The sequence below is a fragment of the Lactuca sativa genome, chromosome 7 (genome assembly GCF_002870075.4).
Source record: "Lactuca sativa cultivar Salinas chromosome 7, Lsat_Salinas_v11, whole genome shotgun sequence".
Classification (NCBI taxonomy): Eukaryota; Viridiplantae; Streptophyta; class Magnoliopsida; order Asterales; family Asteraceae; genus Lactuca; species Lactuca sativa.
The window spans coordinates 173,676,525-173,689,236 of NC_056629.2; the positions used below are offsets into that span (position 1 = coordinate 173,676,525).

Here is a 12,712-nt window from a genome sequence, read left to right on the forward strand (position 1 = left end):
GTGACTCGTCGAGTCACCTTGTTTTCTTCAGAATGTCGTGAAAATCCAACTTAACTCGTCGAGTTGTCTCATCAACTCACTGAGTTACTCATGTCCAAACTCGTCGGGGAAAACCCTAGCCGACTTGTCGAGTCGGCTCATTGACTCGGCGAGTCTATTCAGTCTATATTCTCATTCAGACGTTTTAAGGAAAATCTACCACTCCAAACTCCAGATCTAGCCTCCCAAGGCTTGAATGTCACGTAAAGCACAAGCTTTTACGTTCATGCATGGCACATTAGGCTCATAATGCCAATACAAACTACAACAAGGGTTAGATGCACAAAAGCTAGTCTCTAGCTCCATAAAGCTCGGATCTTCGGGCTAACAAGTCTTCCTACAGTTCAGATCTGAGGTTTCAACCTCATGATATGCCCAAATAACTCATTGTCCAAACATGGATGGGAGAATACCCTAAAAACCTCCGTAAACTCAGATCTCACAAAGGAAAGGTAAAGATAGAAGCTTTTTTACCTTTGCGTTGAAGCTAATCACTGAAGAACTTTGGATCTATAGCCCCTCCTTGATCCAACACTTCAATCTCTCCAAATCTCCTTTCAAAGATGCATAAAACCACTCTCTCTCTCTTACAAACACACAAATCAGTCTGATCGATTAGGGTTTCACATAGGGGAGTTGGGTGGCTGGTGAGACAGAAATGAGGGGTTAAGCCCCTTTAAATATGATTCAACCACGGAAAATTAGGGTTTCCTCACCCAGAGCCAACTTGCCGAGTTGGTCTCTCCGACTCGTCGAATTGGTTGTAAATCCCACGTGGTCAAATATGTCTCTACTCGACGAGTTGAGGCACCAACTCGTCGAGTTGCTCAGAAATTCTAAAAATAAATATATAAATAATATATCTGGGAGTCCGGATGTTACACAAAAGCACAACAAAACTTGTTGAAAATGACCAAATCTATAACTTTTCAAAAGTTTGGACCTTAGCCAGGTAAAATAGAAATTATAGGAATCATTTTTGCATTTTGTTAAAAAAAACTACCTAGGAAAAACAAACTTATCCTTTTGAGAAAATAGAAAGTTATCATTCCATTCCAACATGTAACTGAAAAGAGTTATCCGGTAATTCCTTTTATTATTACTATTGTTTAGTTTAATATCATGGTCTTTATAATCATTTAAAATCTTTTCAGCACTTATACATGAGATGTTTGACTGCATTGGAGGTGAGCCCATTAATCAACACACGGTGGGATGCTTTGGAACAGACCCCCAACAACATTGATGGTCTTCTTGAGACTTCTGGTTAATTAGTATTGATAAAAGTAAGGGGTTGTGCTCGAGACGGTGAATTTTGCCTACTTGTGTGTTATGTGGTAATATCGCAATGATCGGATATTTAAGTACAAAACTCTATCTTAGCCAACAACATCAAGTTTGCTTCTGTTAATTGGCTTCAGATCAGTTCTATAAAAATATCAGTTTGGGGTAAATGGTGTACCAACCATATGTGATATGATGTGTTTCGGGTTCTATTTGGTCTATCTAGCTTCTACATGTCTAAACAGCCTATATCTAGGTGAAATTTACAAACCTTTTTTTAAATATACTTACAAAATAAAGTTAAAACAATTTATAAATAAATAAACTCTTCATGAACCTGCTTCCTTTTTTTAGATGAAATATTTACCATAACCGCTGTTCAAAAAAATTACTATACCAACTGATTTATGCAGTGACCTCTACATTAATTCCAGTCTAATTCTTCACGAAGATTCTAGTTTTGTTTTCCTCTTTGCAAATTTCATCAGAAAAAAAAAATAATAATAATAATAAATAAATAAATAAGACAAACTTTAAAACTTTCTGAGAATTAAAACCTAAATCAAGAAACATCCAAACTCTCCAGTCATCCACTTGTCAAATTTTAATCAACATGCAAATCTTTATATATGACTATACTTCATATTCTGCAACATGGAGGATGTCCTCAACACAACCAAGATCTGGTGTCATTTTCTGGACGAGACACATCAACATTAGAATAATAGGTGTCACTTCTGCTCTAAGAATATTTTTTGAATTCATCTACCAGTCGAAAACTCTGATCAGTTATAAATAGAACAGAAGTGTTCATAACCTCATCAGTTATCAATCAACCTTTAATTAAAGAAAAGGTTAAACACATAGATAAGAGAAACATGAAGATAAAAAAGAGTTTTGTTTTGTTGGCTCTTTTATTTGCTATCAGTATCGTTATATCCTCCGCAAGATCAATTGAGACTGCTGATGACAGTGAGTTAACTCCCTAATTTCTGGTTTTGATTGGGTTTTAGGGTCTAATGTATGCAGAAGACGATTTGATGTAAAAGGAAATTTAAACGTTATTTGTTACAATATCAAGTCCAGCTTTTTTAATGAATTGATTCGCATAGAAACGTCTTTAATTTTGTGTTGCATGCGAAGTGATTGTGGTGTTTTGCGTCAATTAAATAATTTCAACTTTTTATTTGATTGGTATCATGTATAATGCATGGACTTTGACATATCTGTTTTTCGTAACTCTATCATACAGTAATTCTTTAATATTTTCGTGAAAAGAAGGATTAGTAACTTTGTGAAATTCGTGGATTTCAGACTTGGGAAGGGAAGCACTTGGTGAAAAAAAGAAACGCTTGAGTGATGAGGTTGGTGTAGTAGGAACCACTAGTCTTGAAGTAGACAATGGTGCTATTGCGGGCAGCGGAGGAGGTAGTGGTGGAGGAAGCGTAGGAGGTGGTGGCAGTAGTGGAGGAGGCGGTAGCCATGGGGGTGGTGGCAGTGGTGGAGGTGGCGGCAGCCATGGGGGTGGTGGTAGTAGTGGAGGTGGCGGCAGCCATGGAGGTGGTGGCAGTAGTGGAGGAGGCGGCAGCCATGGAGGTGGTGGCAGTGGTGGAGGTAAGGGAGGTAGCGGTGGAGGTAGCCATGGGGGTGGTGGCAGCAGTGGAGGAGGCGGTAGCCACGGAGGTGGTGGCAGTAGTGGAGGCGGCAGCCACGGAGGTGGTGGCAGTAGTGGAGGCAAGGGAGGTAGCGGAGGTGGTGGCGGTAGTGGAGGAAGTGGAGGTAGCGGCAGTAGTGGTGGTGGAGGAAGTGGAGGGGGTAGCAAGGGAGGTGGTGGAGGAAGTGGAGCGGGTAGCGGAGGGGGTAGCAAAGGAGGAGGCGGTGGAAGCGGAGGAAGCAAAGGGGGAGGTGGTGGAAGCGGAGGAAGCAAGGGAGGAGGTGGTGGTAGTGGTGGAAGTGGTAGTGGAGGGGGTAGCAAAGGAGGGGGTGGAAGCGGAGGGGGTAGCAAGGGAGGCAGTGGAGGCAGTGGAGGGGGAGGGGGTAGCAAGGGAGGCAGTGGAGGCAGTGGAGGGGGAGGGGGTAGCAAGGGAGGCAGTGGAGGCAGTGGAGGGGGAGGAAGCAAGGGAGGCGGTGGCGGTGGAGGTGGAGGGAGCAAAGGAGGAGGTGGCAGTGGAGGTGGAGGAGGCAGCGGCGGAGGGGGAGGCAGTGGTGGAGGGAGCAAAGGAGGCAGTGGTGGTGGTGGCAGCGGCAGCGGTCACAAGGGAGGTGGCGGACACGGCGGCAGTGGAGGTGGTGGAGGACACGGCGGCAGTGGTGGTGGTGGTAGTGGAGGAGGAGGTGGACACGGCGGGAGTGGCGGAGGAAGTGGAGGAGGCGGACACGGCGGTGGGAGTGGCGGAGGATCAGGTGGAGGTCACAAGGGAGGGGGCGGCAGTGGTGGTTCTGGTGGAGGTGCAGGAGGAGTCAGCATCGGTGCCGAAGAATGAATAACAGGAGAAGATGCCTTCAATGTTTAAAGGAAGTACGCATTATGTAATTACTGTTGTAGAAATAACAGTACGTACTAAGTTGGTCGATATTATAAGATATAAGAAGCTAATATACTACTATTAATTACAAAAAACGACTCATGTGTGTGATATGTTATGTTCGCCAAAGCTTGAGTACACTTGTTAGAACGTTGCTTATTAAAATTTCTGTACCTCAAGCCTAAAAGTTGTCATTCTATGCATGTTGAGTGATATCGTATAGCCCATTTAATTTGGCAAATACTTAAAGTTCTTTTTTCTTGATAATTGCAATATTTAATATTTGTCAACAAAAAATGAGTCCCAACTTTATATAAATTTGGATCGGTAATGAAAAAAGTAGAGAGCAATGGTCAATGTGTAAATATGTTTTGGGATTGTAAGCTTGTTGAAATCGAAACCTTTGTGCATGAATCTTGTTTCTTTTTACTTTTCCACAAATAGGGAGTTTTCTTTTGGTAAAAAAAAAAAGTTTTTTTACAAATTCAAACTGTTGTGTATGAATTTTGTTTCTTTTTTACTGTTCTACAAATAGGGTGTCTTTCATTTGCTAAAAACATGGTTTTTTTTTTTTTTTTTTAATAAGGTTCTTATGTGTTATGTAAAGTTGGGATGTTTCCTTTTCCCTATGTAGAAACAAGATTTTTAGATTTCATTTGCACATATTAGGTTGGGCCCATTCAATCAAATGGTATTTAATATATCTCTCTAGTATTTAATATATCAATCAAATGGTATTTAACAAGGTTTTAAAAAGTTCGGCTGTGCAGAACTTGTCCCTGTCGATAAGCTTTATAAAAACGCCTACATAACTCATATATTTGTATAAATATGAATAATAATTGGAAATACATATAAAAGTATTAATTATATATAAAATTTACGTCTTAAGCCGTGCATTACAAACGATGTGGTTTGTCAACGATAATAAAAGCTTAAAGTTTGACATTGCCGCTAAATCATGTATTATGTTATTTAGAAGATTGATATTTAATATATCTCTCTCCATATGCATTTGAGGCCCTTCCATTGCATTAACTATGACAACTTGCATTAACTATGACAACACATTGTTTTCCTATCTTTTGATTTAGAGTTAATTACACAAATGGTCCCTATGTTTTGGATAACTTGCATTTGTGGTCTTTACCTTATTTTTTTAATTCACATGGTTTCTACAACATAATTTTGTTTCCTATCCAGCTAGCATTAAACCTAGTAATTATTTATCTCTCTCTTTCTTCCTCATCTCTTTAGATCACAACCTAATTCAAAATTTCCTACAATTGCCACTCACCTTCACCCGACCTCAACTGACAAAGCACTGACCAGCGTCATTGGAAAAATGTTGTAAATTGCCTTTATCGAAACTTGGAGGAGGAGGTAAGACATTTGTAACTTTTTTTTCTCATCAAAATCACGAGTTCTTCCACCTGCAACCTTTTTCTTGTTGGAAATATCATTAGAAATAAAACTAACAAGCTCATGAAAAATCAAGATTTAGTCCATATGCAAATTCAAACCCCAAGCCATTACATTTTGTCTTCGTTGTGAGCTACTATGTGAACATACTATTTAATTTTCATATTTCTGGAAATTTACTTTTTTATATTTCTGTTTATTTTTTTATTATTACTTTTTTTTACAATTTATTGAAGTTATTTATATATAATTAATATTATCTGCAATATTACCAGCTCCACTACTAGAAACCTGACTTTTTGCAACGGAATTAGCGATAGAACCTTTCTATAGCTAATTAGCGAAGGTTTTCTGAGGGATCTGCGACGGATTTCACAAAATCTTTCGACCAAATTAAATTCAGAAATTTAGTGAGGGGTTACCAAGGGCTTGGCGACGAATTCTTCTAACTTTTTCGACAAAAGAAATCTCATGCTACTATGTCGCAAATTAAAGATCTTTAGCTAGGGAATAGCGAGGGATTTTTTGATTTTTTTTTGGGCCTCGCCGATCAGTCGCTGAAAGGCCCACGCCTTTTTCTCCATTCGTTCTTTTTTTCCCGTTCTCTCATTTTCTTTTATTGCCTCTGATTTTCCTCCCAAAAGCCCTAAACACGATATCCTCCAAAGCCCTGAATGACAATGTGTCGACCGAATTCCCTCCTCTACCCTGGAAATTGCCTCCACCACCGTCCACCTACGTCGCCTCTCTTATCCGCATCACCCCTCTTTGTAGTTTACTTGAAGCAACACCAAAGAACATCCTCGTCGTTTCCTACCAACATTGTTCGATGTATTACCAACGATGTTCGATGTATTAGTTGTTGGAAAACTAGGCGATCATCCAATCCAAGCTCTTTTTCATACAAATTTGATTAACTTTAAGGTAATTTTGAACTTTGTGGATGAAATTCAAAATTTTAGGTCACTGTTATGTGTTAGATGATAGAACTAGCTGTGAATTGATGTTACAATTGATGAAATTTAATTAATTTTGAGGTAATTTTGGATGATATTGCTATTAATATAATTTGGGTGGTGAAGAAGAATGTAGTAATGCGCCACTTTCTGAAAGGGTAAAAGTCTATCTTCTTTCAATTTCAATTGAAGTCTTAATTCTATCGATTAAAAATACTGACCAAAAGGTTATATATCCTAACACTTTATATGATTAGATATTTTCTTGTGTCATCGACTCATCGTGGATTGGATTAACCATTAAAACTAGCTTTAATACATAATTATTTTTTATAGTTTGAAAAGGACCGGTTGTTATTAAAACTTGAATCTGCTCGTGATGGTAAACCTTGGGATGAGAAGCACCGTGACTCGAATAAGGTGTAATGAGTTTTACATACTTCTAAGATTTACTATTTCATGAAATCTTTAAAAGTTATTAACCATTTCAAAACCTTTTAGGATGTTAGTTTATTGAAAACTTATGTCTCAAAAATTCAAGAATTAGAAGGAGAATTGATGCACACACAAAGATTAAATACTTCAAAATGTATTGAACTTATTGATTTCTTGGATTTGGATGAAAGTGTTCTCAACCCATAAAGTAATTTATTTCCTAGATCTAATTTTAAACCTGTTGAAGTTGCTGGTAAAGCTCTTATAAACTATTTTTACTAAACTCTTCTTTGTTTATTATTAGTTCATAAATTCAATTTACCATCTTATATGTTTGTAGGTAATCCTAAAGACGAAGATAAAGAGCTAGAACATTATTCCTTAAAAGAAAAACCTGATAATGAGCTCAAAGAATTGGACAAAAAGCTTGAACAAAAGGAGGGTATATGGTTTCATATGCTTCCGTTGTGTCTATATACCAAGTTATAAAAGATGACATTTTTTATTAAATCTTCTATGAATACACAAAAGGCTGAAATGAAGTGGGTTGCAGGTGGTGATACATTTGTACTTAAACAACATTATGAGAAGAAAGTTTTGGACTTGGAACAAGAAAAGAGAGCTTTGTAGGTTTTCCCTTCATTCTCTAGCTAATTTTAATCAGAAAGTCTATAAATTTTCTCACTTATTTCTTTCTGATAATCTGAAAGAAAGAAATTGAGAAACTTAGGAACAATCTTGCAAATATTTCCACCACTTCTGATGACAGTACACATAACTTGAAGGAAAATTATCTTCAGAAGTTGAACTTTTTGGAAGCCCAAATGAGTCCATGTTCTTTAAACTGGATGGATGTTTTTAACAATATTAGAGTAATAAGTAATTTATATACAAATATTTGAATTTTAGGTTGTGGAGCTGACTTGTGAGGTACATTTTGCAAGGTCATTTTGGTTATTTTCGTGCTTTTTTCGTACATTGTGTAAAATTGGACCTTTTTGTAGACTAAGATTGAACAAAAAGATGGAATTTGTCCTACACCATGTGATATGGCTGGTGAAGTAGTTTCTTACTTAGAAAAAAAAAGCTGGAACTAGAATAATAATATCATAGTTGCATAAGTCTTTGGAGGACTATTGGGATTCTCTTAAGAACAATGAGTACTTCTCTATGGAAGGTCTTGTGGATCTAATCAAACATGTATCTACATTTTTTACTGTTTATACTTTATTCATACACTCAAAGATTTTTAGTGGTTTCTTCTACTTTTTGAAGTACATTAGTTGATGTGTTAACTTCATGTACTTCTAAGAATTGCTTTTATGATTTAGCATTTAGGATTCCAATAAAAAAAAATTCAAACAATATATGTTTTTTACTAAAACAAATGATTATAGGAGGTGGATCTAGAGTGGTAACCGTCGAGCCAGAAGTTGAATTTAACACCTTACTTCACAAGATTCAAGGTATATATATATATATATATATATATATATATATATATATATATATATATATATATATATATATATATGCATATACATAATTACATACACATATACGGATTATATGTGTTATATGCACAATGTGTATACTTATGTATGTTTATAATATGACCAGATGAATCCTTGCTAGTAGTCTTTTTACTTCACTGCTATGGTGTGGGCCATGTAAGACTTTTATTTTTCTATATATATATATATATATATATATATATATATATATATATATATATATATATATATATATATATATATATATATATATATATATATTTGTTATTTTTACGGATTATATGTGTTATAGGCACAATGTGTATACTTATGCATGTTTATAATGCGACCAGATGAATCCTTGCTAGTAGTCTTTTTACTTCACTGCTATGGTGTGGGCCATGTAAGACTTTTATTGTTCTATATATATATATATATATATATATATATATATATATATATATATATATATATATATATATATATATATATATATATATATATATATATATATATTTGTTTTTTTTAATGTAGGGTTGTTTGTTATAGGAACTGAGTTCTTGAAAGTACTCTTCGGTTCATTTTGTTTTATACTTGATTTAAAGTATATATTTTTCTTGTTTCACAGGTAGGTTTGTATCTCCTCTTATTGGACAATTGAGTGAGAAATACACTAATGTCACCACTTATAAGATTGATATCGATCAAGTAAGCATGCCTTCATATACTTCTAAGCATTTATTTCATTTCATATATCTCTCGGTTTTTTGTTTGTGCAAAAGACGTTAATGCCTTCCTCATTCTCATCGTCGAAAATGTCTGGAAATGTTAATAAATATTTATTTATAAAAGACAAGTAAAGAAAAGGTTTCTTGAGGTACGATTTTTATTTAGGAGTTATTATTTTATATGTTTGGATATGTTCAATTGCCGGAAGGTATGGGGATGCATCGTCAAAGTTAAATATTTATGCTGTGGTAAACTACTTATACTTCCCATTCAACATATGTAATTTTTAACTAAAGTTTTTCAATTTTACACATTTAATCCCTTAGTAATGAATATAATCAAAATTGGCTCATGTACTCGTAAATTTGTCAATTTTTGTCCCTATAAGTGCAACCTACATTTTTTACGTTTACTATTTATACAGCAGCAGATTTAAAAGACTCCAGATTTAGAAACATCCAAATACCAAATAGTCAAAAGGACTACAACTTATGAGGTCTGTTGGTCCTTTGATCTAGAAATTATGTCAATTCAAGAAAGTATAATTTAATCTGCTTAATCACATTTACTAAAAGTGATTATCCAGGTTCGAAAATACAACCCCTTTGTAATTTTTAATCACATTCAATGATGTAGGGTGAGTTTCCAATTATTCCCATTTTTGACCAAAATTAACTATCTATCCACCATTAACATATTTGACTTGGGTCATCAAGGTGTTCCCATTTTGTTACTATTGAAGGGTATTTAATACATTTCAGTTGGATGTTAATAGATGAAAATTTACACAATTTGTAGGTATATGTTTAGGAAGAACACGAGAGGAGAAAAAAATAGGCATTTGATTAATATTTTAGTTGTAGGTTGTGTATGAATGTTTACGACTGGAGATATGTGGAAAGATGGATATTAAAGCTGCAAAAATGGAGGCTAAACATTAGAGGAAATTAAGGATTTTTTAACATTAAATATTGATTAACATTAAACTTTGATATTTGATTATTTAGGATTTTTTTTGGGTAAACTTCTATTGTTGATGTTTTTTGTATTTTAAGGTTAATGGTTGGTTTTGGAGTGTATATTTATTAATTCTTTTGATATTTAAATATCAATGTTTGTTTTGGGATTGTATAATTTGTTTGATTTTTTTGGTATTTTTGTTTTATATTGGTAATAAAAAACAAATATATATATATATATATATATATATATATATATATATATATATATATATATATATATATATATATATATATATATATATATATATATATGGTATGTCATTAAATTTGCGAGGGTTCAACAACAAACTAAAGAAAATCTATTATCATACATTTGAGAGAGATCAACGACGGACTACAAAATTGGGTATCATAAATTCGCGAGGGAACCGTGACAGACTATAAAAATCCAGTAACATACATTTGCGACAGATCAGCAACGGAGTACAAAAGAAAATATGGAGATTTGAGACTGATCAGCGACGGAATAATGTTATTAAGTTTGGTCGCCAAATGTCCTAAATAAGTGTAGTAAGTAACCATTTGCGATGGATATTCTGTCGCTAAATCGTCATAGAGAAAAATTAATCTGTCCCAAAATCCCTACGTGACACATTAGCCAAGCTTAAATTGGCTATGGAGTCTGTCTATTGCTGATCCGTCGCATACAATCATTAGCAACATAGCGACAGATTGGTCCGTCGCTGAAACCCTTGTTTCTAGTAGTGCTCTATAAAAAGGATTTAACGAAATCTTTATTTTCTATATCTAATCTAACATCAATAACGATTAACCAGCCCTTGAAACGTTTGTATATATGCATAAAAATTATAAACCATACACTTTTCTTGTTTATATCCTTACAAACTTTAAATATTACTTTTATATCCTTACAAATAATACAATTACACATATGTCCTTCTCAAACTATAAAACTCACATTTATATCCAAACTTATAATTTAATTTGCATTATATAAATTAATATTAAAAAACTTATCTAAAATTCAAAATTTTCATACAAGTTTACCAAAATGCCTTTCCCAAATTAAAGATTAGCCAATACCCACATCCTCTTCCCCTTCGTCTCCTTGCACCCAAACCGTTGCCGGAAGTATAGGTTCCTCAAATCTGCAACAACCAAAATGAATTGATGATTCTTAATAGCACAAAGTGCCGTTGCACATGTCAAACTCACCAATCACTAACGTGGCCTTGTATATGGCCTCAATTCTTTATTAAAGTAAACAATTTTTCTAAAGACGTACTCGTTGTTGACTTACGATTACATAAGCAAGAAATTGGACCATGTATATTCCAACTTACAAACATAAATTAAACAAACTTGTACGTCGATAATGCACAAATTTATTTGTGTAAGCATGAAACATCAAGATATTAAATCATAATTTATTTTTCCATGGCAAACTATAGAACACAAAAAAGAAACAAAAAAACCATCGCCTAACGATACCTAGAAATACCTAATATTATATTTAGGATTTAATATTGAAAAGGGTATTTTGGTAAAGTCTTATGGAATTTTTGAAATTTAGATAAGTTTTTTAATATTAAATTGATATAATCCAAATTAAATTATGAGTTTGGATATAAATGTGAGTTTTATAGTTTCATAAGAATATATATGTAATTTTTAAGTTTGTAAGGATATTGACGTAATATTTAAAGTTTGTAAGGACATAGATGAAATTTCATGTATCCGTATCATACATCCTTGTGGTACTATTTTTTCGGTTTGGTCCAACCTAAAATGGTTATTTAAAAAAATGAATAGATGAGTACTGGGTTACAATATCAAATTGATCAGGTCCTTCATTAATTTATTATAAGAAAAGATAACTATAATACTATATTAACCCTTCAAAGTGACAGCGCTGAGTTGGAAACCGTAAAATTTTGGTTTCAATCTTCCTATACTAATAAAAGAGTAGTCTGTTGTCATGTGTCACCATATTAGACCTATTAATTAATGTTTTTCCACTTGTCAATTTATTAGTTATCCATTTTAAATTTATTAGACATCCTCATTAATGTGATGCTATTTGTCAATGTATTTATTCTCTATTTTAAATTTTAAATTTGAATTTTATATTATTATTTTCATTAATTCACAAATAAAAAATGACTAATACATATTAAAAATTAATTTTACATATTTATTTGAATCAACGATTATAATTTCACATAACTTATAAAAATATCTTTTAAATTAATAATTTATTTAAAATAACTAATTAATAATTTTGAGTTTTTACTATAAAAGTTTAATTAATTTTATAAACTAGTTCATTATATAATCGACATAAAACCATTTATTTGTCACTTCCAAAAGTTACCAAAACAGGAGTGGCTTTCTTTTTATTACAGCACTAGGTTACAACCCGTAGAAACCACGGGTTAAAAATTTTGAAAAAAATTATATTATTAATAAGAGTTAAGTTTGTTTAGCATTTGTTGTATTGATTATTTAAAATTTAAAATTAATATTAATATAACTTTGTAAAAAAGATTATAAATTTGAATATATGTTAAAGAGAAACACAATTAATCCATGTAAAGGTAAATATGAAGATAACTACCCTGCATCTTTCAATATGTGAATGCTTTATGAAGTGGGAGGGCAAATCATTATTTCTTTTATTTGATGAGCAATCAAGAAACACCATGTGGCATGTATTAAAGCGTGAAAATAAAATATTGAAACAAATTAAATATTATGGATTACAACGCTATATAAAAAATAAAAAATAAAAAAATGTAAAAAAAAGAAAAAAACACAATTGATTGAATTTAAAAACTACAAATCAT

General features: G+C 33.3%; 1 protein-coding gene across 1 annotated transcript; it reads left to right on the forward strand.

Moving 5' to 3' along the window:
* The first annotated feature begins 2,121 nt into the window (after positions 1-2,121).
* Positions 2,122-4,059, forward strand: LOC128126984 (uncharacterized). The gene is made up of 2 exons (XM_052765156.1): positions 2,122-2,295; positions 2,638-4,059. The coding sequence occupies exons 1-2, from the start codon at positions 2,202-2,204 to the stop codon at positions 3,804-3,806; spliced, it is 1,263 nt and encodes a 420-aa protein (XP_052621116.1). The 5' UTR covers positions 2,122-2,201; the 3' UTR covers positions 3,807-4,059.
* Positions 4,060-12,712: the final 8,653 nt, after the last annotated feature.